General features: G+C 42.1%; 1 protein-coding gene across 1 annotated transcript in view; it reads left to right on the top strand.

Moving 5' to 3' along the window:
• LOC110535636 (vacuolar protein sorting-associated protein 41 homolog) overlaps positions 1 to 25,005 on the top strand; it is a 32,637-nt gene extending 7,632 nt beyond the window's left edge. The window contains exons 2-28 of the mRNA XM_021620749.2: positions 6,723 to 6,761; positions 8,430 to 8,537; positions 9,983 to 10,060; positions 10,161 to 10,235; positions 11,367 to 11,429; positions 11,594 to 11,659; positions 13,249 to 13,368; positions 13,593 to 13,806; positions 13,930 to 14,027; positions 15,625 to 15,754; positions 15,891 to 16,006; positions 16,148 to 16,204; positions 20,538 to 20,599; positions 20,760 to 20,841; positions 21,049 to 21,141; positions 21,277 to 21,404; positions 21,600 to 21,744; positions 22,055 to 22,096; positions 22,193 to 22,243; positions 22,349 to 22,486; positions 22,795 to 22,849; positions 23,053 to 23,193; positions 23,292 to 23,428; positions 23,756 to 23,855; positions 23,971 to 24,015; positions 24,168 to 24,247; positions 24,371 to 25,005. Of these exons, the coding sequence (XP_021476424.1) occupies positions 6,723 to 6,761; positions 8,430 to 8,537; positions 9,983 to 10,060; positions 10,161 to 10,235; positions 11,367 to 11,429; positions 11,594 to 11,659; positions 13,249 to 13,368; positions 13,593 to 13,806; positions 13,930 to 14,027; positions 15,625 to 15,754; positions 15,891 to 16,006; positions 16,148 to 16,204; positions 20,538 to 20,599; positions 20,760 to 20,841; positions 21,049 to 21,141; positions 21,277 to 21,404; positions 21,600 to 21,744; positions 22,055 to 22,096; positions 22,193 to 22,243; positions 22,349 to 22,486; positions 22,795 to 22,849; positions 23,053 to 23,193; positions 23,292 to 23,428; positions 23,756 to 23,855; positions 23,971 to 24,015; positions 24,168 to 24,247; positions 24,371 to 24,451 (2,544 nt within the window). The 3' untranslated portion in view covers positions 24,452 to 25,005. The remainder of the gene's footprint in view (positions 1 to 6,722; positions 6,762 to 8,429; positions 8,538 to 9,982; positions 10,061 to 10,160; positions 10,236 to 11,366; positions 11,430 to 11,593; positions 11,660 to 13,248; positions 13,369 to 13,592; positions 13,807 to 13,929; positions 14,028 to 15,624; positions 15,755 to 15,890; positions 16,007 to 16,147; positions 16,205 to 20,537; positions 20,600 to 20,759; positions 20,842 to 21,048; positions 21,142 to 21,276; positions 21,405 to 21,599; positions 21,745 to 22,054; positions 22,097 to 22,192; positions 22,244 to 22,348; positions 22,487 to 22,794; positions 22,850 to 23,052; positions 23,194 to 23,291; positions 23,429 to 23,755; positions 23,856 to 23,970; positions 24,016 to 24,167; positions 24,248 to 24,370) is intronic.
• The last annotated feature ends 2,327 nt before the right edge of the window (positions 25,006 to 27,332 follow it).

Genomic DNA, 27,332 nt, shown 5'->3' with positions numbered 1-27,332 from the left:
AGAATGGTCCTGTATTTGGCTCCATCCATCTTCCCATCAATTTGAACCATATTCCCTGTCCCTGCTGAAGAAAAGCAGGCTCAAACCATGATGCTGCCACCACCATGTTTGACAGTGGGGATGGTGTGTTCAGCTGTGTTGCTTTTACGCCAAACATAACGTTTTGCATTGTTGGCAAAAAGTTCAATTTTGGTTTCATCTGACCAGAGCACCTTCTTCCACATGTTTGGTGTGTCTCCCAGGTGGCTTGTGGCAAACTTTAAACAACACTTTTTATGGATATCTTTAAGAAATGGCTTTCTTCTTGCCACTCTTCCATAAAGGCCAGATTTGTGCAATATACGACTGATTGTTGTCCTATGGACAGAGTCTCCCACCTCAGCTGTAGATCTCTGCAGTTCATCCAGAGTGATCATGGGCCTCTTGGCTGCATCTCTGATCAGTCTTCTCCTTGTATGAGCTGAACGTTTAGAGGGACGGCCAGGTCTTGGTAGATTTGCAGTGATCTGATACTCCTTCCATTTCAATATTATCGCTTGCACAGTGCTCCTTGGGATGTTTAAAGCTTGGGAAATCTTTTTGTATCCAAATCCGGCTTTAAACTTCTTCACAACAGTATCTCGGACCTGCCTGGTGTGTTCCTTGTTCTTCATGATGCTCTCTGCGCTTTTAACGGACCTCTGAGACTATCACAGTGCAGGTGCATTTCTACGGAGACTTGATTACACACAGGTGGATTGTATTTATCATCATTAGTCATTTAGGTCAACATTGGATCATTCAGAGATCCTCACTGAACTTCTGGAGAGAGTTTGCTGCACTGAAAGTAAAGGGGCTGAATAATTTTGCACGCCCAATTTTTCAGTTTTTGATTTGTTAAAAAAGTTTGAAATATCCAATAAATGTCGTTCCACTTCATGATTGTGTCCCACTTGCTGTTGATTCTTCACAAAGAAATACAGTTTTATATCTTTATGTTTGAAGCCTGAAATGTGGCAAAAGGTCGCAAAGTTCAAGGGGGCCGAATACTTTCGCAAGGCACTGTATCTGAACTAGAATCAATCAGAATTTCTCTTGGTTTCCATTTTGAAAGTGCTGAGCGAAGGCCTACCTCGTCGCAGCTTGTTTGCATGCACTTGCTTATACTTAGAGCTAAGTGTTAATGATATAAGATTGAACGTTATGATTTTGCTGAACATAAATGTAATAATGTTTGTATGGTTCAAAAGTAAAAACTAATTTGGCGTTCGTTATTTGAGGAGAATGCGGCTCTTATCGACTTACACAAATCCACAAGGAGTCAGTAGAAACCACATTTGTTTAAGCAAGTCAGCCATATCAGCTATGGTTTTTAAAAAGGTTGTAAATGAGGCTTAATGAACTGTTTCGCTGCCAGACAAGGCTCTGCAAATAGCCAGGTGTAGCGTTGGTAAGGATTCACTCCATGGTGCTGAAAGGAAAGCTGCTGTTGGGAGAGCTTTATGTAGGCCCTAACAGTTTGTGGGCACCGTTTGTCACCGTTATACGGCAATTCATGTATTGTTTAGTGTTGTGTAGTGACTTTGCTGGCATGCATCTAAAAAAAATGTGGAGTTCGCCCCACCAAGATTTACATGCTAAAATTGGCATTGTATGTTTGTCTACCGTGAAGAAAATTTGCCGCGGCACGCTGAATGCACTCGTGACCAGTGGCGATTTTAAGCATGTAAATCTTGGTGGGTCCAAAGGAGAAAAAAAAGTGGGATGCATGCCACTACACAACACTAAACAATACATTCATTGCACTATAATGGTGACAAACCGTGCCCACAAACTGTTAGGGCCTACATAAAGCTGTCCCAACAGAAGTCCAAACACCTTACCACTGCTACACCTGGCTATCAGCGGAGCCTTGTCTGGCATCGAAGTAGTTCATTCAGCATTATTTACTGCCTTTTAGAAAAAACATTGCTGATATGGCAGACTTGCTACAACAAATGTGGTTTCTACTGACAATTGAGATGTACAAACTATGGCATATGTGGACGACAAGCGGATAAGAGGCAATCCGTTATTTCGATTAAGACAATAATGAGCGAGCTAGGATGGACGTAGTCATTATAACTATTTATTCAGCACTTTTGAAATGAACAGCGACAGAATTCCGATTATGGGCCGTTCTTAGTGTACTCTCTGTACAACAAGTCAGAACCGTAGGATAAAAAAGGGGGCATATAAACAGACAATGAGAGCTCTAACAATATTTTATTATATTTCTCTAAAACAGGTTATAGGCTACATGTGCACCACGAAGTTAGAACAGTAGGCAAAATTAAGAGGTGAAAATATGCCAAATTATTAGGGTGAGGCGCATTGAACACCGTTTGGGTCTTTGCGTGTCAAAAAAGATACACGTCATACAACACTATTTGACAAGTTAAATCAGCTTTTAACTTGACACATCAAATAACACATTTCTATTATAGAATGTTGTGTGTGCTGAATTTGCACGTGCAAGCCAAGTTCCACCACTACTATCAGTAGCACTGTCAAAGCTGTCCAAAATAAGTTTGCAAACAAGCACACACCGGACACGAACGATGTGTTTACAATACCGCGTTGGTGAAAATAGACCAAATGATTAGGGTGAGACACATGGCCTACTAACTGCTTATTTCACAACATACACTTAGTGTTACATTTGTTAGCTTCAGCATACATACAGTTTAAGTTGGAAGTTTACATACACCTTAGCCAAATACATTTAAACTCAGTGTTTAACAATTCCTGACATTTAGCCTTCCACAAGCTTCCCACAATAAGATGTGTGAACTTTGGCCCATTCCTCCTGACAGAGCTGGTGTAACGGAGTCAGGTTTGTAAGCCTCTTTGCTCGCTCACAGTTTTTCAGTTCTGCCCACAAATGTTCTATAGGATGAGGTCAGGGCTTTGTGATTGCCACTCCAATACCTTGACTTTGTTGTCCTTACGTCATTTAGCCACAACCTTGGGAAGTATGCTTGGGGTCATTGTCCATTTGGAAGCCCCATTTGCGACCAAGCTTTAACTTCCTGACTGATGTCTTGAGATGTTGCTTCCTCATGATGCCATCTATTTTGTGAAGTGCACCAGTCCCTCCTGCAGCAAAGCACCCCCACAACATGATGCTGCCACCCCTGTGCTTCACGGTTGGGATGATGTTCTTTGGCTTGCAAGCCTCCCCCTTTTTCCTCCAAACATAACGATGGTCATTATGGCCAAACAGTTCTATTTTTGTTTCATCAGACCAGAGGACATTTCTCCAACAAGTACAATTTTGCAAACCGGTTGCAAACCGTCGTCTGGCTTTTTTATGGCGGTTTTGTAGTAGTGGCTTCTTCCTCGCTGAGCGTCCTTTCAGGTTATGTCAATAAAGGACTCATTTAACTGTGGATATAGATAATTTTGTACCGGTTTCCTCCAGCATCTTCACAAGGTCCTTTGTCGTTGTTCTGGGATTGATTTGCACTTTTTGCACCAAAGTACGTTCATCTCTAGGAGACAGAATGCGTCTCCTTCCTGAGTGGTATGACGGCTGCGTGGTCCCATGGTGTTTATACTTGCATACTATTGTTTGTACAGATGAACATGGTACCTTCAGGCGTTTGGAAATTCCTCCCAAGGGTGAACCAGACTTGTGAAGGTCTCCAATTTTGTTTTCTGAGGTCTAGGCTGATTTCTTTTGATTTTCCCATGATGTCAAGCAAAGAGGCACTGAGTTTGAAGGTAGGCCTTGAAATACATACAAAGGTACACCTCCATTTGACTCCAATTATGTCAATTAGCCTATCAGAAGCTGCTAAAGCCATGACATTTTCTGGAATTTTCCAAGTTGTTTGAAGGCACAGTCAACTTAGTGTATGTACATTTCTGACCCACTGGAATTATGATGCAGGGAATTATAAGTGAAATAATGTGTCTGTAAATAATTGTTGGAAAAATTACTTGTCATGCACAAAGTAGATGTCCTAACCAACTTGCCAAAACTATAGTTTGTTAACATGAAAATTTGTGAAGTGGTTGAAAAACTAGTTTTAATGACTCCAACCTAAGTGTATGTAAACTTCTGACTTCAACTGTATTTCCCTTGTATATTTCCTTATTTATGCAGCAGCATGCAAGACATTTTTGGACTCGCCTTGTGAAGGCGACGCAGCGTTCCTTTGTGGGCAAGTTTTTTGTTATCAAGGTCTGGCATTCTCTGGATTCATGGTGGGAACTTGGGGGGAGAAAACACACAGCCACTCCATTGAATAGCAGATTAGTGTTTGCTTTGCAACGCTTGCAGTTAGCCATTGATTCCTTCAAAACGACTCATTGTTGAATTTGCGATATCCAACTTGTTGAGTAATCTTCATGTCCAATGGCCAATGAGCACCGATTCATTTTATCTTCAATTTATCTTCATTATTTCTCTTCATATGACAAGGATTAAAAAGGATTTTCCAGTAGATTGTCAACTTTATTCATGATGATGACTGCTAGCTAAGACTTTGAAAGGAAGATGTTGACATGATCAGTTCAAAGCTACTGTACATATAACTGGATTTCACCTTCATTTTATCTGTGGCCAATGACCTTGAGCCTTCTTGGAAGGGCAATTGTAATATAACTCTATGGCAGGACCCGAAAGGACTGAAATTGTGGATGTCTACCCTTGCTAAGGACTTAAACTTGCAGATGCCGTACTGTCCCCATGAGTGACAGAACACTGAGTCAATCACGGCGCAATGCTCCTATTTTCTGCTGGCTCGCCCCACCACCACAGAAAGCACTGAGCTAGGCTGAAACACCTGCATTTTGGAGCTGCCTTACTCAAGAAAACAAAAAAGAGACCGTGTGTGTGCAGCTTTATTAACTGAATTATATATATATTTTTTTACATTGCTTGCAAACTGATATGTAACACGCTCTGCCCCACCTGCCCTGAATGACGGGTCGCCACTGCTCATGACTCTTTTTTTTAAATTACGATTTGTTTCCCTGAATTGCATTGTGAAAGCCTAACACAGTAATGTCGTCTTTTCTAACTTCACTAGTCATGTTGGCAATATAACAACAAAATTGTGCCCACCTGACCCAGATTGCGAGTCTTCTTTCATTCATAAGTGCATTGAAATGAATGTCCACTAGTTAGTCCTCTCACTCAAACCTTTGAAATGTGTTTGTCTTATCTTTCACCTACAACATATCTTCCAGAAATATTCTTATCATGTTACTGAATGTATCCAGAGTCATTTAAGATTTCGTTCACAAAGAGTATTTGTATAATCCACAGAATCCAAACATTACCCCATTGATTGTGTCTATTTGTCCTCACCTTTTTGGTCTAATAATTTCCCCATAATTGACTAACTGGTCCCTTTCAATCGCTACCACGGTTATGCATATGCTTTAAAAAAAAAATTCTGTAAGACAAGTCAAACTTACTTTGCCACGGATGCACACCAGCCGGTTGAAGCTAATTGGCGAAATCATTTGGCTAACTCTTTCTACCTGCGAACACACACAAGACACCCACATCAATCAAACCACAGTCATGGCCACTAGCATTTCTTAAAGGGCAATTTCACCACTTTTCAACCTCATTTGCATTATGTCCAGCACAATACCAGTGTCAACATGTGAAAATGGTGCATTTCTAGGTTTTGGAGAAAACAATATGATTAATTAATGTCCCATCATGCTTAGGGTCATGTATAACAAAATATTGGGCAGGCCATTATTTTGGCTACCATGGCTATGTCCCCATCCACAGGGCCATGTCCCCATCCACAGGGCCATGTCCCCATCCACAGGGCCATGTCCCCATCCACAGGGCCATGTCCCCATCCACAGGGCCATGTCCCCATCCACAGGGCCATGTCCCCATCCACAGGGCCATGTCCCCATCCACAGGGCCATGTCCCCATCCACAGGGCCATGTCCCCATCCACAGGGCCATGTCCCCATAGGAGGACAATGCCCCCATCCACAGGGCACTGACTGGTTTGATGAGCATGAAAACTATGCAAACCATATGCCTTGGCCATCTCATTCACCAGATTTCAACCCAATTGAATACTTAGGGGAGATTCTGGAGCGGTGCCTGAGACAGCGTTTTCTACCACCATCAACAAAATACCAAATGATGCGATTTCTTGCGGAAGATTGGTGACGCATCCCTTCAGTAGAGTTCCAGACACTTACAGAATCTATATTAAGACAATTTGTGTTGGTATTTCCTTTATTTTGGCAGTTATCTGTATGTAGACACTGGTTTGGTGCTGGAAATGATGAATTTGAGGTTGAAAAGTGGCGGAATTGCCCTTAATGAACCAAATCTAAAACCAGGCCAAGTCAGGAAGTGCAGTTGCCCTTTTAAACCCTTACCGTGTAGCCTACCCATGTTTGCCCTCTGTTGTGTGCCTTCCTTTGTTTGCTGAAATCCATACTTTTTAATAAAACGATAATAAAATACAACCACCGACTGTTTCCTCGTATCGACTGAGAGCGACTCGATGTCGTCGGAGGTACACTCCGCCCACTCATCTCCGCTCAACTCTGTTGATGTGAAGTACATCGTGGAGTTGAGTTTGACAGATAATTAGCCAAGTAAAACTCAAACCAAACTGGTCTAAAGCAAACATTGCATCCATAATGTAATGTCATTTTTGCTTTAGATCTCTCTTGTCTTTTAATAAGCATGATTGTATGTCTTCTAGGGAAGAAAACCAAGTGAAGAATCCACAGATGACTCTGAGGTAAGATACTGTGTGCAAACTATGTATATGGCCCGCTAATAAAAAGTGGAACATCTTTGATTAATTTAGGCAGAAGTAATTGTAGAAAATGCATGTGCTGTCTGTGCATTTATTCTCTTCCCACCTGTAAACAAACAACATATATTTTTTTTTACATCAAAAACTAAGCAGATTTAGACATGTTATTATGCAATTTTCCAGATGTTGTGAAAATCATCTGGGTTAACAGCAGAAGATAAAATGTCTGACCATGTCAGAGACGCACGCAGTTGTGAAGTACACTGTTGCACCACACCTTTTGATTCTATATAGCATGTCAGACTGCTAGAGAGGGTGAGGAGCAGCCTGTCTTTAAATGATACAGAGAATGAAATGTAAGGAATAGCCAGTACATTGAGCAATTCCACCCCCTACTCCCCAAAGAAAAACCATTCCGAATAGAGAAAGGAAATCTTCACCAGTAAATGAAAAGTCTGCCTGCCCCCTATCACCAGTCCACAAACAGAATCCTCTCGGCACACTAACACTCACAGGTAAACAAGCACCTGGGACTGCATGATTGTATGTCCCCCTCTGAATCGCTACAAGCCTCCGCTTATTTAGTTATTGTGGTGTAGCTTGCCCATTCGCTAGGCACCTGTCTCCGTGAGTGGGTTGTCAGTAGACCGACTTGATGAATGAAGTGAGAGTGTAGCCTGTGTGCTGAAGGCTTTGCCAGAATGGCTAGATCGGAACCAAGTTACATACTCCCACCAGTCCCTTGGTTCATGCTCTTTAGACAGATTCACGTTCACTTGATTGTGTCCCCCATGGGCTGTTGTAATATGACTTTCTGATTAGACCCTTGATTTTAGCATGCCCTACTAGACATTTAGCCTATATGAATATATATTAATTGAAATGGGGTGTTGTGGCAAAGTCTCGTAAGTCTAACAAAAAGGAAATTTACCACCTTAACAAACATATGAAAAATGGTGCCTGTAGACCTTTTATGGGGTGTAAATTTGTTTGTTCTGTGTTATAGCTTTGTAAAACTGTGACAAATGCCCATGCATTAGAAATTTCACAAGGGAATAAACAGGAAATAGACATACTGGTGTAGAGTGGGAAAGGATGGTTCTTGTAAATGACATTCTTTCCACACATTCTTGAACCCCCCCCCCCCCACCCACCCACCTTCTCACATAGTGCATATAATAGCAGTCTTTGTTTTGTGTTGATGCACCATATATACGGCCACAGTCTATGCAGCATTGGTTATAAACTGGGTTATGGGGAATATTCAGGCTGTGACCGCAAATGTACCACAGGAGAATATGGCAGCAGCGCACATGCTTGGGGTTCCTAGGAGGGTTGTAATCAATTTATGTTCCTGGGACACTGTGGCACAGCCAGTAGAGAGGAAGGATGATCTGGTTACAGATGGAGAGTGGACTGGCCTTGGACATTTATTTGTGTATCTAGAAACATTTACCTTGCTGATAGTGAAAGGGAATTTTCTATGGAATTTTTGTATTGAATTTCCTACCTTGCTGATAGGGAATTTCCATACCAAATTCAGATTCCCTATCAGCAAGGTTAATGCATGAATCTGTGCCAGTGTAATATTCTGTGTATTATAGATGAATTATGCTGGATTGTTTTAACTGGATCCCTCTTTCAAACTAGGAAGAGGACAGCGAGGAGGAGCCTAAGCTGAAGTATGAGCGACTGGCCAATGGGGTGACTGAGATTCTCCAAAAGGATGCTGCCAGCTGTATGACTGTCCATGATAAGGTACAGGTCCTAACCTACCAGAGCTTTTCAGTCTAAACTACACTAGATTTCAAATGTCATTGTTTACGCACGTTTGATATATTCAATGTCGGTTAGCATTCTCTTTCTACAATATGGAGAGGCAGGCCATTTCTTTCTCACCCTCCACTCATCCCTTTCACTCAGGGAGGTACACATCAGCCGCTGCCGGCCATTTTCTTTATCCCTTTCTTATTTCCGTTTCTTATAGCTTTTTGCTCCCCTGTTCTCTTTTTGAACGTTTCTGTTTTTCAGCGGGCCATCTCTGAGCTGGATGGCTAATCGTTATGGCACCGAGTGCACTCATGCACGTCTGGGCAGAGGGCGAGTCATACCTGGTTATGTCTGCTCACCTGATGTTTTATTAACCACTATTGATTTTCACTTATTTCTTTTTTCTTTCTCTCCTCTCTTTGATCCTATAAAAAAAGCAATCCTGCCAGAGTGAGAGACATTGCTGTGCAGATTCCTGTGCAATTCCACATTTTACCCGACTTCCCTTCTTGCCGGTGTTTTTGTGCTTGTGTACCGCCTGCCAGCTATGCTACCTGTACTGTGACACAAACCCCCGACCCAGCCAACCCCCGCCGCCTTTAAAACCACCAACACTCCGCATTGCCTGATGTTGCCTCATATTTTCAGTGCCTGAATCGGAATTTAATTTGAACAATTCCATTCTAATAAATCCTTTTTAAAAGTCACTCCGCCTCGCAAGGTTGACCCCTTTTTTATTTATTTATTTTGGGGTATTTTATTTGGGGAGATTGCAGGGGCTCTGTCTGACATGCTCAGCTGTGCCTGTAAATATAAGCATTTCATTATAGGCTGCACTGAAGCATGGTGGGCTCACCGCACACACAGGGGAGGAAGGGGAGAGGGATTAGGGGGAGGGGCTCGAGCTGGGCCTGTGTGGAAGAACGCACACTTAATCTAATGCCAAAAAGCCTCCCAGTTTTGATAATTTCTTGTCCCAGCGGACCTACACATACATACTCTCTCTCTCTCTCACACACACACACTTCAACACACTCACATACTGTACAAAAGCAGGAAACGTGGGAAACCAGTTGCTGCTCTGTAGAAAATAATAGCTTTACGGTGGGCAGGAGAGGCGGTGGTTGGGTTGCTGGCGACGCGAGGAGAAGCCAGATGTACAGCGCATTTATTATGTTTAAGCGTTTTAATTTGAGAGACAAAATACCATTTCACACTGTCTGCTTTAATAAACAGGGTTTTTTTCGCACCCTCTGTAATTTCACAGTTTTTGCCCCAGAGCCCACTGATTCCACCCCACTACTCGCCTTCCCCAGCTATGCTAGACATAGTGCCTTTTTAATCCTCTTGCCTCAGCTTTCACCAGTAGTACACGTTTTTGCTAAACATTTTGAATTGTCCTAAAGATTAATCTCAGGTTCATTCCATTTCAGTTCCTTGCACTGGGCACTCACTTTGGGAAGGTTTTCCTTCTGGACATCCAAGGAAATCTGACTCAGAAGTTTGAAATTGTAAGTACTCAACTCAATTCCAAGTAATCACCTGCTCTCAGAACGTTCCCAGTCATTCTGTGTCAATGTTGTTGTTGTTGTGGTTGTGGTCTCTCCTCAGAGTCCAGTGAAGATCAACCAGATCAGTCTGGATGAGAGTGGAGAGCATATGGGGATCTGCTCTGAGGACGGCAAGGTGAGATCATCTCTCTGCTCCCGTACAGAAAGGGTGACACTCCACTGGGCACAGATGTCAATTCAACGTCTATTCCACGTTAGTTCAACGTAAATTCATGGGAATTACATGGAAACAACGTTGATTCAATTAGGGAATAGGGTGCCATTTGGAATGTAGCCTAGATCTCCATTAAGTGGCAAGGTATTCTGTGTAATACGTTGAACATCACTTTGCATTTACCATGAAACTATGCAATGTGTTGAACTCATTTCATCAATGCCAAAAGCAAAGGACATTCTTGTTCATATTTAGAATTTAATGGAACTTGTTGCCTGGAGAAAGGGAATTTAGATATACGGAATGTGCCCCAGTACTCATATAAGTTTTACAAACCACAAGCTTTGTCTTCCTCATACCTGTTTACTTTCATAAATCTACGAATGTATAGGGTTTTGAACAAGCACATGTTCATGCTCATGTTCTAAGGGGAAAGACTCTCCCATCCATCTGTCTGCCTGGCTGTCAGTCATCAGGTCTCTATGGATACCCTCTCAGTGCTCTCTACCTTCTTGTTATCGCTCCTCTCCTGATCATTATTACCATGCTTCATGGATCCTGCAGTCCAGATATGCTCTCTGATATCGCCTCCTCGCTCGCACTCCAGCGGCGAAACAAGATCTTGTCGCGCAGAAAGTGGCGTTGACAATTAAAACCGACGCCGCTGCAGTTGTCCGTCCTCGGCCAATTCAGTTTGCCATTAATCTGTGTCAATCCCTTCAAATAATCCTGAATCATCGATGGGATTGAAAATGGAGCGTGAAAAGGGCGTGATGTTTCTTTTTGAAACTTTCTTTTTGTTCTTTTTTGACTCCCAGACAGTCAGGCTGTGGTACAGTGTAATTGTTACATAGTATTGCTGTAACTGCGGCTGTGGTAAAGCCAAAGATTAGGATGCTCGTATCAAAGCACCAGAGGGTTCAGAGATTCAACCTGGCCACTAATTGGTGACCCAGTGGAAGGGTAGCAGTGATCCAATCAGTCTTGCTGTCCAGAACTCCCCCTGCATACACAAGAGTGCCTCAGAAACAGCTGCAAACACAGTACAGATATATTTTTTTATACTGACATTCAACACTTTCTCTATTGCAGGTTCAAGTGTTTGGACTCTACACGAGGGAGGGCTTCCATGAGAACTTTGACTGTCCTGTCAAAGTAAGCTGATGTCAAATGCATGTACTTCTTTTAACTTCATACTTTTCGTTGAGAGTATATGTACGAGGTGGTATACTAATATATTCAGTGCATCTCAAGATAGCCCCCATCATTGCTTCTAAACTTGATGCGTTCTAAATGGATCCACTTGCTATGTTCTCCAGGTGGTGGCGTTACACCCTCGGTTCAGCAGTTCAAACTACAAACAATTTGTCACCGGAGGCAACAAGGTGAGATTGAAAGGTATTTTTTTCCCCCAATGTGATTACACTATATAGCCCATCTCAACTGTGTTAGCAGTGTAGTTGAAAACTGTTGAGCGTTAGCTAATGTGGATAGAATATTAGCCATTTGTTTTTCAAAATTAATTAATTTAGATTTTGTTCTTGTGAGCCTCCTCCTCCCTTGTGCTTGGCTGATGGCTGTGCACACACACTGTAGGCCTTTGCTGGGTGGTGTGAAAGGCTCTTACTTTCCCCTGTCTCTCTTCTGGAGTGCACTCCGGGGAGAACGGCCCATTTTCACAAAGTGCTGCTCGCTCAACAGTGTTTGAAAGACAATGCTTCACAAGCACACCAAATAGATGTCATTATCAGGAAGGCCCATAGTCTTAGGGTCCTGGACAGGCAGGCACACAGCAGTTTCCTCTCTAATTTGTCTCAGACTCCAGAAAAAAACTTGCTATATATTAGGTATTAATGTTCCCTTTTGAGTTACAAAGGCTGCAGTCTGCGGCATCACTTAGTATAAATGATTAAAATAGACCGAAAATCTGTACAGTACTGTATTTCAATGACCATTGGAGAGAGACAAAACAAGATGTATACATATCTACAGCACTGGTGAGAGAGAGCTTCTGGAATAATCCAATCCACCTTTCTTTTCTAAGGAAACGCTCATTGTTAGTGTAACCATTTTCTTTCAATTGGTACTGATTTCTTTCCTCTCCCTGTTCTCAAGACCCTCCATAAAGCGCCCTGTGATGAAAATCAATAAGCCTCAACTGGAGCCACATCCTGTCAAAGGCAATTCAATTCTGTCTCCACAGTTCTGCCAGTGTTATGTCCTCTCTTTGGAGAGAACTGTTAACATTTTCAGACTTTTTTTTTTGAATTAGAGAGGCCGGGGCTCTCTCTCTCTCATCTCACTCCCCAGAACATAATACCTATGTGGTATTGTACATCCATCTGTATGACACTGAGAGATGTTTTTAAAGGGCCTGAAAGGCCTTTTATGTATATGGCCTTTGAGGTGATGCCTCCGCCGTTTACATAATGACTGGAAAGAGTGACTACAGCCATCAATGTCTCAAAGCCATTGGCGAGAATCAGAGATTTAGAGAAATATGGTGCAGGCTTTGTCTGTCAAACCTACTGAAGTAATCAGGAATTGATTTTGCCAGTCTTTTATTTTGAAGCTGATCTGTGTTTCAAAGACCACATCTTTAATGCAATCTGTAGTTTTTCCTTCCACTTCTTTTGTCACATGTCACACACACTGATAGGTTAGTTGAATCATGTGAAGATGGATCATGTCTGCTCACTGACTTGAAGTAAGTTGGAAAACACTGTGTCCGTTTACTTTACGTTTATGATAAAGTGAAACACAATCCTCCTGCTCTGGGTGGCCCACTGACACAGAAGACGACCCTCCTGTCCTTGTGCTCTACTGCCCTCTGGTGGTGGAAATACAGAACCACAAACCACCGCTCCAAGGACACGATTGTTTGTCTGTTTTTGAAACTGGTGCTGATTTGGATATCATTGGTGACACACGTGATTCTGATGTGTGTTTTTATTTTTAATGTTGCCTTCCCAAGCTGCTGCTGTACGAGAAGAACTGGCTGAACCGCTGGAAGACGTCCACTCTGCACGAGGGGGAGGGCACCATCACTAACGTCCAATGGAGGGCCAATCTCATCGCCTGGGCCAACAATATGGTAAGTAAGGAGAACCGTCAAAGCTGCAGATACGTGGCAACAAGAAACACGGCGATTAGTTTGTCGTTTTAATTTATACTTATATATTTAATCTTTATGATGATGATTTACTTTATTGTATATGTTAGGATTTTTATTGCATCTTATAGCATGTCAACTTACATAGATTAGTGCATTGGACGTACACATAGTAAACATGCTCTGTTTGTCTTGGTCTCTTCCAGGGTGTGAAGATTTATGACATCAGCACCAAACAGCGAATCACCAACGTCCTGCGGGATAACGTCAGCCTGCGGCCTGATATGTACCCCTGCAGTCTGTGCTGGAAAGACAACTCCACCCTCATCATCGGTTGGGGCTCCTCTATTAAGATCTGTGTTGTGAAGGAGAGGGGCCACACAGAGTTGAGAGACCTTCCTAGCCGTTATGTGGAAATTGGTGAGAACATGTAGTGTATTGTTAGATAACAAAAATGTTTTGTGGAACTTTTAATGTAATATAATGTGGGGGTAAGCGCATTAGTTTGGAGTTGTAGTAATGTGGGTTTCTTCTCTCTTGTAGTGTCTGCGTTTGAAACGGAGTTCTTCATCAGTGGCCTGGCGCCTCTAGCAGACCAGCTGGTCACCCTGTACTTTGTGAAGGAGAACTCTGATCACATGGTAATGTTTGGTTTGAAACCGTATATATGTTGCATGATGGAATGGCTTAAGCGGTCACAGCCATGGTATTTAAATGTTGATATTGTCTGTATGTGTGTGTTTACGTCTGTCTGTGCGCGCTCGCTGGTTTGTGCGTGCGTTTGTCTAAAGTAAAAGTATTCACACCCATTTGACCTTTTCCACATTTTGTTGTGTTACAGCCTGAATGTAAAATGGATTCAAATGTGAGATTTTGTCACTGTTCTACACACAATACCACATAATGTCAAAGTGAAAACATATATTTTTTTTTTTTATGAAAAGCTGAAATGTCTTCAGTCAAGTATTCATCCCCATTGTTATGGCTGCCCTAAGTAAGTTCAGGAGTAAATATCACATAATAAGTTGCATGGACACATTCTGTATTCCATAATAGTGGTTAACATGACGTTTTAATGACTACCCCCACCTCTGTATCCCACACATACAACTATCTGTATATATAAGGTCCTTCAATCGAGTAGAGAATTTCAAGCACCGATTCAGCCACAAAGACCAGGGAGGGTTTCCAATGCCTTGCAAAGAAGGGCACTGATGGGTAGATGTCAAAAAAAAATATATGAAAATAAAGCAGACAGTGAATGTCCCTTTGAGCATGGTTAAGTTAGAAATTAGGCTTTGGATGGTCTATCAATACATGCATCCTTCCTAACTCCGTTACCGGAGAGGAAGGAAACCGCTCAGGGATTTCACCATGAGGCCAATGGTGATTTTAAAACAGAGTTTAATGATTGTGATATGAGAATTGAGGATGGATCAACAACATTGTAGTTATTCCACAATATTAACTTTAAATGACAGTGAAAATAAAATATGCATCCTGTTTTCAACACTTAAGTAATACTGCAAAAAAATGGCAAAGAAATGTACTTTTTGTCTTGAATACAAAGCGTTATGTTTGTGGCATATTGTCAAGCACGGTGGTGGCTGCATAATATTACGGGTATGCTTATCATCTGCAAGGAGAAGGGAGATTTTTAGGATAAAAATAAATGGAAAAGAGCTAAGCATAGGCAAAATCCTGGAGGAAAAACCTGGTTCTGAATGCTGGAAGACAAATCCACCTTTCAGCAAGACAAAACCTTAAACACAAGGCCAAATCTAAACTGAAGTTGCTTACCAAGACGCAATTGAATGCTCCTGAGCTACTGTTTTGACTTAAGTCGGCTTGACTTGAAAATGGCTGTCTAGCTATTATCAACAACCAACTTGACAGTGCTTGAATAATAAAAATAAAAAAATAATGGCAAATATTGTACAATCCAGGTGTGCAAAACTATTAGAGACTTGCCCCCAAAAACTCACATCTGTAATCATAGTGATTGCCAAAGGCGTTTCTTCTAATATTGACTCGTGGGTGAATGCTCTTCTAATCAGGATATATTAGTGTTTTATTTTTCATAAATAATTTTTTTTAAATGTTATTTATGAGTAGATCGTTAACAAAAAATGACAAATCCATTTCAATCCCACTTTGTAATAAAAAAATAAAGTTTGGTGTGAATACTTTCTGAAATCACTTTATATACCATTTGTGTGTGTGTGTGTGTGAGATCAGGAGGAGGAGTTCCGAGCGCGGCCTTGTCTGGACATCATCCAGCCTCTTCCAGAGGGCTATGAGGAAATCTCATCAGACGCCCTGACCGTCCGCAATTTCCAGGAGAACGAGTGTCGAGACTACCGACTGGGTGAGCCCATCAGAAAAGCCCCGGCAAACACTACTCAGTGACACTCTGTATTTACAGATTATTCTAGCTACTATAAACTACTGTGCAGGATATATCATGTACTAAAGATCATTCCAGCATTCTCATGTGTCAACAGAACATTCCGAGGGAGAATCCCTCTACTACATCATCAGCCCTAAAGACATTGTGGTGGCCAAAGAGAGAGACCAAGATGACCACATTGACTGGCTGCTGGACAAGAAGAAGTATGAGGTTGGTGTTATAATCATCCAATCAAGCAGACTTCATGTGGGAACTTCGTATTTTGCTGCGATATATCATCTGTGTTCAGTACTAATGCATTATAACTGTCGGCTGTTACCGTGTTACCAAAACGTATTGTCTCTCTCACAGGAAGCTCTGATGGCTGCCGAGATCAGCTTCAAGAACATTAAACGCCATGAAGTCCAGGTACTGTATAGGCATTGGACATGTTAAGTGCTATTCCTTCCCAGAGTAGTGCAATTCCTTGCTAATCATGTGTTATTCCTATTCCTATTTTACCTACATGTATGTATTTGACCAAATCCCAACCCACTTCAGCAAACTAACAGTATGAATATTACCTTTCACACCCGACCATACCTACTGCTAACCCTAAACTGCAGAGGACACATCGCCTGTGCGCCTGTCCCCCTCATACAGATTCTCTCATGTCTCACACACACTAGCTACAAAACCATCTTCTCCTTTCTCACTGTGCTGCAGTGAAAGAAGCCTCATTGGCTCTCTTTTTCTTACTAAAATAATTGGGTTACATTTTAAAATGTCTTTCCTGGCCCAAGGATTATGAACAGTGTATTGCTCTTTCTGAAATGTCGTTGTTCCTTGGATGGAAGGCTAGACCTCTTTAAAAAATATATATATATATTTTTCAAACCACGTCCTAACTTACTTACAAGCATTTTATGGGTTTAAAAAAAACAACTTTGGGAGCCAGTCAATGCAGTACCTTTTACTGTGTTTCACCCATTTACTTAATCCAGTGTTAATCTGCATAATTGTAATTATTTGCCTACCTCATGCCTTTTGCACACAATGTATATATAGACTCCCCTTTTTTTCTACTGTGTTATTGACTTGTTAATTGTTTACTCCATGTGTAACTCTGTGTTGTCTGTTCACACTGCTATGCCTTATCTTGGCCAGGTCGCAGTTGCAAATGAGAACTTGTTCTCAACTAGCCTACCTGGTTAAATAAAGGTGAAATAAAAAAATAAAAATAAAAAATGGGTTGAACCCAAGTAACATCAGACCAGAGCATTCAACCTGTAGTACGTAAATACTATTTGCGTTTACCATAGTGAGCTCATAGTATTGGGATAGAAACAAACATTTATTTGGGGGGGGGGGGGGGGTGCTCTGTATTTCAGCACTTTAGATTTGAAATACAATGACTGAGGTTAAAGTGCAGACTGTCAGCTTTAATTTGAGTGTATTTTTATCCATATGGGTGAGCTGTTTTGAAATTAGTACACTTTTTGTGCATAGTCCCCCCCAGTTTAGGGGACCGAAAGTATTGGGACAAATTCACATATGCGTATTAAAGTACAAAAAGTAAAAAATTTTGTCCTGTATTCATAGTACACAATGACTAAATCAAGCGTTTCACTAGAAACATTTGTTGGATGCATTTGCTGCTTGTTAAGGTTGTGTTTCAGAATTTTTTTTGTGCCCACTAGAAATCAAATTTGATTTGTCACATGCGCCGAATACAACAGGTGTAGGTAGACCTTACAGCGAAATGCTTACTTACAAGCCCTTAACCAACAATGCAGTTTAAGAAAATACCACACTAAAAGTAAGAGACAAGAATAAAAAATAATTAAAGAGCAGCAGTAAATAACAATAGCGGGGCAATATACAGGGGGTACCGGTATAGAGTCAATGTGCGGGGGCACCGGTGCTGAGGTAATTTGGGTAATTATGTACTTGCAGGTAAGGTTATTAAAGTGGCAATGCATAGATAATAACAGCGAGTAGTGGGGGGGGGGGGGGGTAGTCTGGGTAGCCGTTTGATTAGCTGTTCGGGAGTCTTATGGCTTGGGGCTAGAAGCTGTTTAGAAGCCTCTTGGACCTAGACTTCGCGCTCTGGTACCGTTTGCTGTGCGGTAGCAGAGAGAACAGTCTATGACTAGGGTGGCTGGAGTCTTTGACAATTATTTAGGGCCTTCCTCTGACACCGCCTGGAATAGAGGTCCTGGATGGCAGGAAGCTTGACCCCGGTGATGTACTGGGTTGTATGCACTACCCTCTGTAGTGCCTTGCGGTCGGAGGTTGAGCAGTTGCCATACCAGGCAGTGATGCAACCCGTCAGGATGCTCTTGATGGTGCAGCTGTAAAACCTTTTGAGGATCTGAGGACCCATGCCAAATCTTTTCAGATTTAGTGAGAGGGAATAGGTTTTGTCGTGCCCTCTTCACGATTGTCTTGGTGTGCTTGCACCATGTTAGTTTGTTGTGATGTGGATGCCAAGGAACTTGAAGCTCTCAACCTGCTCCACTACAGCCCCGTCGAGGAGAATGGGGGCGTGATCGGTCCTCTTTTTCCTGTAGTCCACAATCCATCTCCTTTGTTTTGATCACATTGAGGGAGAGGTTGTTGTCCTTGCACCACACGGTCAGATCTCTGACCTCCTCCCTATAGGCCGTCTCATTGTTGTCGGTGATCAGGCCTACCACTGTTGTCATCAGAAAACTTAATGATGGTGTTGGAGTTGTTACATACCCTTACCACATGGGGACGGCCCATCAAGAAATCTAGGATCCAGTTGCAGAGAGAGGTGTTTAGTTCCAGGGTCCTTAGCTTAGTGATGAGCTTTGAGGGCACTATGGTGTTGAACGCTGAGCTGTAGTCAATGAATAGCATTCTCACATAGGTGTTCCTTTTGTCCAGGTGGGAAAGGGCAGTGTGGAGTGCAATATAGATTACATCATCTGTGGATTTGTTAGTGCGGAATGCAAATTGGAGTGGGTCTAATTGGAGTGGGTCTGGGATAATGGTGTTGATGTGAGCCATGACCAGCCTTTCAAAGCATTTCATGGCTACAGAAAGTGAGTGCTACGTGTCGGTAGTCATCTAGGCAGGTTTCCTTAGTGTTCTTGGGCACAGGGACTATGGTGGTCTGCTTGAAACATGTTGGTATTACAGACTCAGACAGGGAGAGGTTGAAAATGTCAGTGAAGACACCTGCCAGTTGGTCAGTGCATGCTTGGAGTACACATCCTGGTAATCCGTCTGGCCCAGTGGCCTTGTGAATGTTGACCTGTTTAAAGGTCTTAATTACATCTTCTGCGGAGAGCGTGATCACACAGTCATCCGGAACAGCTAATGCGCTCATGCATGTTTCAGTGTTACTTGCCTCGAAGCGAGCATAGAAGTTATTTTGCTCGTCTGGTAGGCTCGTGTCACTGGGCAGCTCTTGGCTCTGCTTCCCTTTGTAGTCTGTGATAGTTTGCAAGCCCTGCCACATCCGACGAGCGTCGGAGCCGGTGTAGTACGATTCGATCTTAGTTCTGTATTGACGCTTTGCTTGTTTGATGGTTCGTCAGAGGGCATGGCGGAATTTCTTAGAAGCTTCTGGGTTAGAGTCTCGCTACTTGAAAGTGGCAGCTCTACCCTTTAGCTAAGTGCGAATGTTGCCTGTAATCCGTGGCTTCTAGTTGGGGTATGTACGTACAGTCACTGTGGGGAGGACGTCCTCGATGCACTTATTGATAAAGCCAGTGACTGATGTGGTGTACTCCTCAATGCCATCGGAAGAATCCCGGAACATATTCCAGTCTGTGCTTGCAAAACAGTCCTGTAGTTTAGCATGTGCTTCATCTGACCACTTTTTTTTTATAGACCGTGCCACTGGTGCTTCCTGCTTTTAATTTTAGCTTGTAAGAAGGAATCAGGAGGATAGAGTTATGGTCAGATTTGAGAAATGGAGGGTGAGGTAAATAATGTACTGTGTCATTTTGGAGTCACATTTATTGTAAAATAAGAGTAGAATACAGTATGTTTCTCAACACTTCTGCATTAATGTGGATGCTGCCATGACTACAGATAATCTGGAATGAATCGTGAATAATGATGAGTGAGAAAGTTACAGATGCACAAATATAGTTTCTCCCAAAAATGATCACCTCCCCAGTTCTTGTAATGTTGAGCGGTGAGCATGTCTTGGGGGTTTTGATGTTTGTGCATCTAACTTTCTCACTCATCATTATTCACGATTCAGTCAGGATTATCCGTAAGCATGGTAGCATCCACCAAAAACTGAACTTTTTACTACTTTAATACACATACAAGTGAATTAGTCCCCTAAATTTGGGGGGGGGGGGGGCTTATGTACAAAAAGTGCTGTACTTTCTAAACGATTCACCTGATATGGATTAAAGCTGACTGTCTGCACTTTAACCTCAGTCATTTTCATTTCAAATCCAAACTGCTGGGGGGAAAAAATAGTCACTTTCCCAATACTTTTGTAGTCCACTGCATGTCTTCAAGCCTTGACACATTGCGATCCCTTAGTTGTCTAATTTTCTAACGAAGATCTAAGACCTCTACTTTCTTCACTTTAAGTTAGATGGGGCTGTGATTTTACAGGATTTCTTGACATTAATAATGACTTACAGATCTGTTGAGGTCAAGGAAAAGAATGAAGTAGATTTTTGGAAACAACATTTGATGAAATTACAGATACAGTCCATTACTCATGTTGTGTTCCCTCATGGAGTGTCTTTTCTTTTGTAATCAGAAAATTGGGATGGCCTACATCAATCACCTGGTGGAGAAAGGTGACTATGACACCGCTGCCAGGTACTTCAGCCTTTTAGTTATTTCAGTTTAGTGTTTCTTCTGCAAAATACCAGTGTAAAGAGTAGATGTGGTGATTATTTTCTCTCTGTCTTGCTCTCTCTCTCTCTCGTTCTCTCTCTCGTGTTCTCTCTCTCTCTCTCTCGTGTTCTTTTAAGTCTAGGAAGTGTCAGAAGGTGCTGGGAAAAAACATGGAACTCTGGGAGAATGAGGTGTACAGGTTTAAAACCATTGGGCAGTTGAAGGTGAGTCGGGCCACATTGTGAGCTTGCAACTTGTGGAAAATGATGGCATTAGAGACTTTGAGCAAGTTTTGGAATGAACAATACTCTCAGTATTGCCCTCAGTATTAACTGTTGTAATTCTCTGTATCGTTTTCTTTCCCTCATGTAACTCCCTCCCATATCTCTCCTTTTGTTTTCCCACCTCTCCTCCTGTCTCTGCATCTTCAGGCCATCAGTCAGTACTTGCCTAGAGGGGACCTGCGTCTCAGACCTGCCATCTATGAGATGATCTTACACGAGTTTCTAAAGTCAGACTATGAGGTATGTCTGTCTGTTCCTGATGGTCTGGTGGTCTTCTTACTGCCTTACGTTATAACTCGTATTATAACAAGCACTCAAGAAGAAACAAATTTAATAGCATTAACCAAGCCTCTCTCTGCAACCTCTTTCTCCAAGGGCTTTGCCACCTTGATCCGTGAGTGGCCAGGAGAGCTCTACAATAACATGACCATTGTTCAGGCAGTCACCGACCACCTCAAGAAGGACCCCATGAACAGCACCCTGCTCACCACACTGGCTGAACTGTGAGTGACTCTATACTGGTTTGAGCATTTTGATTGACTTCATTACCTCTCTATTGCTGCAATGCTTATTTTCCTATTTATTTATATATATATATATATATATATATATATATATATATATATATATATATATATATATATATATATATATATATATTAGTACCACTAAGCTGTGTGTTTCTTCTGTCCATGCAGGTATACATATGACCAGCGGTATGACCGAGCCCTGGAGATCTACCTGAGACTGAGGCATAAAGATGTTTACCAGCTGATCCACAAACACGACCTCTTCTCCTCCATAGAAGACAAGATTGTGCTCCTCATGGACTTTGATAAAGAGGTGATTCGCCAGCACATGCACAATTGTTTTATTAAGTAGACTCCTTACTGTATCATAGGACCTTGCTACTGTTTAAGGCTGTGTTATGCGTATAATTGTCCTTACTTGAATAGTAATATCAACTTGTCTTTTTTGAAAGTCTGTTTTTGAGTGCTTTAAACTGTGCAAAAGTCATGGAAACCCTCCGTCTTGAGTCCTTGTGCCTCGTACACACAGCTCTTATTGCATTTGGATTGTCTGGCCACAAAGGTCATAAGTCACTTTGTGTGTCTCTTTGTCTGAAGAATGGCCTTTTCATTTGTGTTGTCAGAAAGCTGTCGACATGCTCCTGGATAACGAAGACAAAATATTGGTATGTGTACTTGGCTTCCCTTAATCTTTCTTGGGGAGTTTGAAATGAAAGCACATGCTGTTCGCTAATGATGTTTCTGTCTTCAATGTTCTACAGATTGACAGAGTGGTGGAGGAACTCAGGGACAGGCCTGAGCTGCTACACATTGTGAGTCACACTACAAGTTCTTTAGTGATTATACGTTTTTAATTTCCTATGATTATCTTGATTTGAAAATTGTGTTTAACATGGCATTTCACCTCCTTCTCTCAGTATCTCCACAAACTATTCAAGAGGGACCACCACAAGGGTCAGCGGTACCATGAGAGACAAATTGGCCTGTATGCTGAATACGATCGGCCCAACCTACTGCCATTCCTGAGAGACAGCATCCACTGCCCACTAGAAAAGGTATTGAGACACTTTCAAAACTGTGTGCTCAAATACAAATATTTTTTTATTTTTTTATTTCACCTTTATTTAACCAGGTAGGCCAGTTGAGAACAAGTTCTCATTTACAACTGCGACCTGGCCAAGATAAAGCAAAGCAGTGCGACACAAACAACAACACAGAGTTACACATGGAATGAAGTACATTTCTTCGAATTTAGATCTATATTATCTTATCATGTATGTCAGATTACTACACTAGAAGAATAATTAATCATCTTACTTCTGAAACTCAAGTGTGTTGCAACTGCCTTCCCTATGTTTTTTAGGCTCTGGAAATTTGTCAGGAGAGAAACTTTGTGGAGGAAACTGTCTTCCTGCTCAGTAAGTGTCCCCTTACAGTTTCTGTGACATTAACGTTACTGAATAAACCATTAGAACTGGTTAGAAATGCTCATAAGTGCTTTATAAATGGATAGAAATGCTTTTAGATCGGGGGGAAAAGCTTGAACTATACCTCCATCCAGTCAGGTAACTAATTGCATTTGGTCTGAGGAAACTGACCCACTGTAACTTGTCCTTCATAGGCAGAATGGGGAACTGTAGACGGGCTCTTCAGATGATCATGGAGGAACTGGAGGATGTGGACAAGGCCATAGAGTTCGCCAAGGAGCAGGATGACGCTGAGCTGTGGGAGGATCTCATCTCGTATTCCATCGATAAGCCACGTAGGTCACGTGAATACAGAAGCACTTTCAAATGATCAGGCCTACTGCATAGTGTTTCCACAGGTGTCATTTTAAGTTTGTCTTTTTTCTCTCTCAAGCCTTCATTACTGGTCTCCTCAATAACATTGGGACACATGTGGATCCCATTTTACTCATCCACCGCATAAAGGAGGGCATGGAGATTCCTAACCTCAGAGACTCACTGGTCAAGATCCTCCAAGACTACAACCTGCAGGTAGCCTAGCGGTTAGAGCGTTTGGCCAGTATCCGAAAGGTCACTAGATCGAATCCCTGACCCGACATAGTGAAAAATCTGTCAATGTGCCCTTGAGCAATGCACTTACCCCTAATTACTCCAGGGTCGCGGTTGATAATGGATGGACCCCACTCTCAGAGGGTGTCTCGGGATAGTGGCATATGCAAAAAAAAAACACATTTCCAATGAAATATGATAAATATATCATTATCATATGTCAAAACATCAGCCATCACATAGTGTACCTAGAATATCACTGTAACAACAGCCTTGCCTCTTAAACGGTTTTGTTTCACTGTCTCTCAGATCTTGCTCCGGGAGGGTTGTAAGAAGATCTTGGTGGCTGACTCGCTGTCACTGCTCCAGAAGATGCATAGGACTCAGATGAGAGGGGTCAGGGTGGATGGTGGGTAGTTGTTTTTGTGTGTGGATGTGCAAACTGTTGGAACATAATGACTTCGTTAAGCATTCGTTTTGATGTGTTTTATTGTTTGTGTTTGAATTGTTGATTTCTTTTTCAGAAGAGAACATCTGTGAATCCTGTCACGCTTCAATATTACCATCAGGTGGGCTTACCTTATTAAGCATTAGACAGTATAATGTTGCATATTCATATGTAGTGTCTACACTTTAGTATTATAATTGGGATGCTTCTTTCCATCGTTGCATTTGAAGCTATTCAAAACACCTGCGTTCATGTTTTGCTCCTTTGGCGTAGATATGGCCCAGAACTTCAGTGTGGTGGTCTTCCACTGCAGACACATGTTCCACAAGGAGTGTTTACCTTCTCCTGGAACGGTAAGTATCTACCCAATCTCCTTTCACCCCCCTCTCTTCCTCACTTCATATAGAGTATGGACTTTCAGATGAGAGCAGCAGATTTCCTGCCTAATATGGCTTTTGCCTTTTCTCTTCTTTCAGATTCCTGGGGTCCAGTTTTGCAACATCTGCAGTGCGAAGCGGAGAGGGCCAGGAAGTGGAATACTGGAGATGAAGAAGTAACAGGAAATGCTCACCTTCCCATGCCATCACTTCCTCTTTCCCCAATTGGAGTGAATGGTAATCTCTGGGTTGATAGATTTTAGCTTGTTCCTCTGTCACAGTGTGCTCTGTTGTATCAAATGCATAATATGTTGTAATGTTAAAGGTAGACTCCGTGATATGACATAGAGGCAGAAAGTAAACAGCATAGTGGGTCAATTTCCGCAACAACTAAGAGCATTGAAGTACGAGGCTCAACTTCTCTGCTGTTTTGGCTCCCTGGCTACAAGGCTGTAACCGTGTGACGCGAACCTGTGCACATGCGCAGAAACTGTATGACTGTGTGAGAGCGCAGAAACTGTGACTGTGTGAGAGCGCAGTCTTGCATCTCACTCATCCCAATATTTGTGGTGCTGCCTGTGGCCACGTCATTTCGTTGAGTCTACCTTTAACTGTTACCAAAATAAAATAAGAAATGCTGCTCTATTTCCTCTTAATTCACTTCTTGCAATTTGCTTTGAACCTCAATGATCAATGAATTTAGGATTCCAAATAAAAGGCTTTTGAAATCTCAATGTGTGTTAAAAGTGATCTATAATTTCCACCGTAGCTCATTAAATAATATACTGTATTTAGTAATGGACCTACAAATTCTCTACAAGAATGACAAGACTTTTGGTCTTCAGTGACATTACATTTCTTGGAAGGTATCACTTGTTCTATTGAGGACTACACTCTGCTTAGATAACACGGCCCTGTCTACAGCATCTTCAAACAATATTTTTGTTGGATATCCTTTTCTTGTAGATCTGTCCAATGACGTTGTCGTGCTCTGAAAACTGACTAAGAAAAACAAAGACGAAGCAGCTATTTTACAAGTGGGATGCATTGTTGAGCGCTAAATCCTGAGGCATTCGTACTGATTGTGCGGAGATTGTGACAGCCGGTTAAATGGCGTCCCTTGAGAGGGCAAGAACCAGATTTATGTCAGGAGAAGTGCAGTATTCTCATAAAGAGACATATACTGTGGGGCAAAAAAGTATTTAGTCAGCCACCAATTGTGCAAGTTCTCCCACTTAAAAAGATGAGGCCTGTAATTTTCATCATAGGTGTACACTTCAACTATGACAGACAAAATGAGAGAAAAAATCCAGAAAATCACATTGTAGGATTTTTAATTAATTTATTTGCAAATTATGGTGGAAAATAAATAAGTATTTGGTCACTGACAAACAAGCAAGATTTCTGGCTCTCATTGACCTGTAACTTCTTCTTTAAGAGGCTCCTCTGTCCTCCACTCGTTACCTGTATTAATAGCACCTGTTTGAACTTGTTATCAGTATAAAAGACACCTGTCCACAACCTCAAACAGTCACACTCCAAACTCCACTATGGCCAAGACCAAAGAGCTGTCAAAGGACACCAGAAACAAAATTGTAGACCTGCACCAGGCTGGGAAGACTGAATCTGCAATAGGTAAGCAGCTTGGTTTGAAGAAATCAACTGTGCGAGCAATTATTAGGAAATGAAAGACATACAAGAACACTGATAATCTCCCTCGATCTGGGGCTCCATGCAAGATCTCACCCCGTGGGGTCAAAATGATCACAAGAACGGTGAGCAAAAATCCCAGTTTTTCTGCAAAGGGACCAGGACGACTGATCCGTGTAAAGGAAAGGAATCAACAAGGGCATTAAAGATGAAACGTGGCTGGGTCTTTCAGCATGACAATGATCCCAAACACACCGCCCGGGCAAGGAAGGAGTGGCTTCGTAAGAAGCATTTCAAGGTCCTGGAGTGGCCTAGCCAGTCTCCAGATCTCAACCCCATAGGGAGTGGAAAGTCCGAGTTGCCCAGCAACAGCCCCAAAACATCACTGCTCTAGAGGAGATCTGCATGGAGGAATGGGCCAAAATACCAGCAACAGTGTGTGAAAACCTTGTGAAGACTTACAGACGTACTTACTTTGCAAATAAATTCATTAAAAATCCTACAATATGATTTTCATGATTTTTTTTCTCATTTTGTCTGTCATAGTTGAAGTGTAACCATGATGAAAATTACAGGCCTCATCTTTTTAAGTGGGAGAACTTGCACAATTGGTGGCTGACTAAATACTTTTTTGCCCCACTGTACTTGGAGGGAAAGAGGTTTAAGAGGGTGAGCTTGAGTTGGTTAATAATGGCAAAAAAAAGGGAGATGATTTGTTAAAGAAGAATGGTAGAAAGTGTAAGCAGAGTGAGCTATACGCCATATTGAAGACCGGAGGAGAAATGGAAGTGAATGAGGGTGAAATATTGGAGGTGGTAGGTGTGGTGAAGTTCTTGGAATCCGAGGGTCAGGTTAAAGATTGGTCTGTGACAGTAGCAGTGACATTTGTTTTTTCTCTCAAGGAAAGGGTGCCATTGAGAGGAGTGATTTACTGGGGTAGGGGTAAATGTGAAAGTTAACCAACTGAAGGGGAAGATTCCCGGTGTTTGTGACGCTCGTCATTTGGTGCGATGCAGACAGGGTGGCGTGAATGGTGAAACAGAAGAGTCGTCTGTCTTTTGAGTTTTGATGTTGAGTCTTTGCCCAACAAAGGGATGCTAGGATATATAAGTTATCCCGTACAAGCTTTTGCGCCGAATACGTTATGTTGTTACAGGTGTCAAGCGTATGGGCGTGTGGCAGCAGTGTGTAGGAGGGAGGTTCCTAGGTGTGAAAAGTGTGCAGAAGGGCATGAGACAAAGGAATGTGTAGCATCGGGTAAAGTAGTGGTATGTGTTAATTGTAGGCATGGCTGGGGAGCCGGAAATGTCCGGTGGGAGAGAGGCAGGTTGAGGTTTCCAGGGTTACAGTAGTGCAGAAGTTGTCGTATGCTGAGGCAGTGAAGAAAGTAGAGGAAGGTGGGTCAAGGGGG

Source organism: Oncorhynchus mykiss, chromosome 11 (assembly GCF_013265735.2).
Source record: "Oncorhynchus mykiss isolate Arlee chromosome 11, USDA_OmykA_1.1, whole genome shotgun sequence".
Lineage (NCBI taxonomy): Eukaryota > Metazoa > Chordata > Actinopteri > Salmoniformes > Salmonidae > Oncorhynchus > Oncorhynchus mykiss.
The sequence above is the reverse complement of the archived record's forward strand: the minus strand, read 5'-3'. Positions and strand labels throughout refer to the sequence as shown.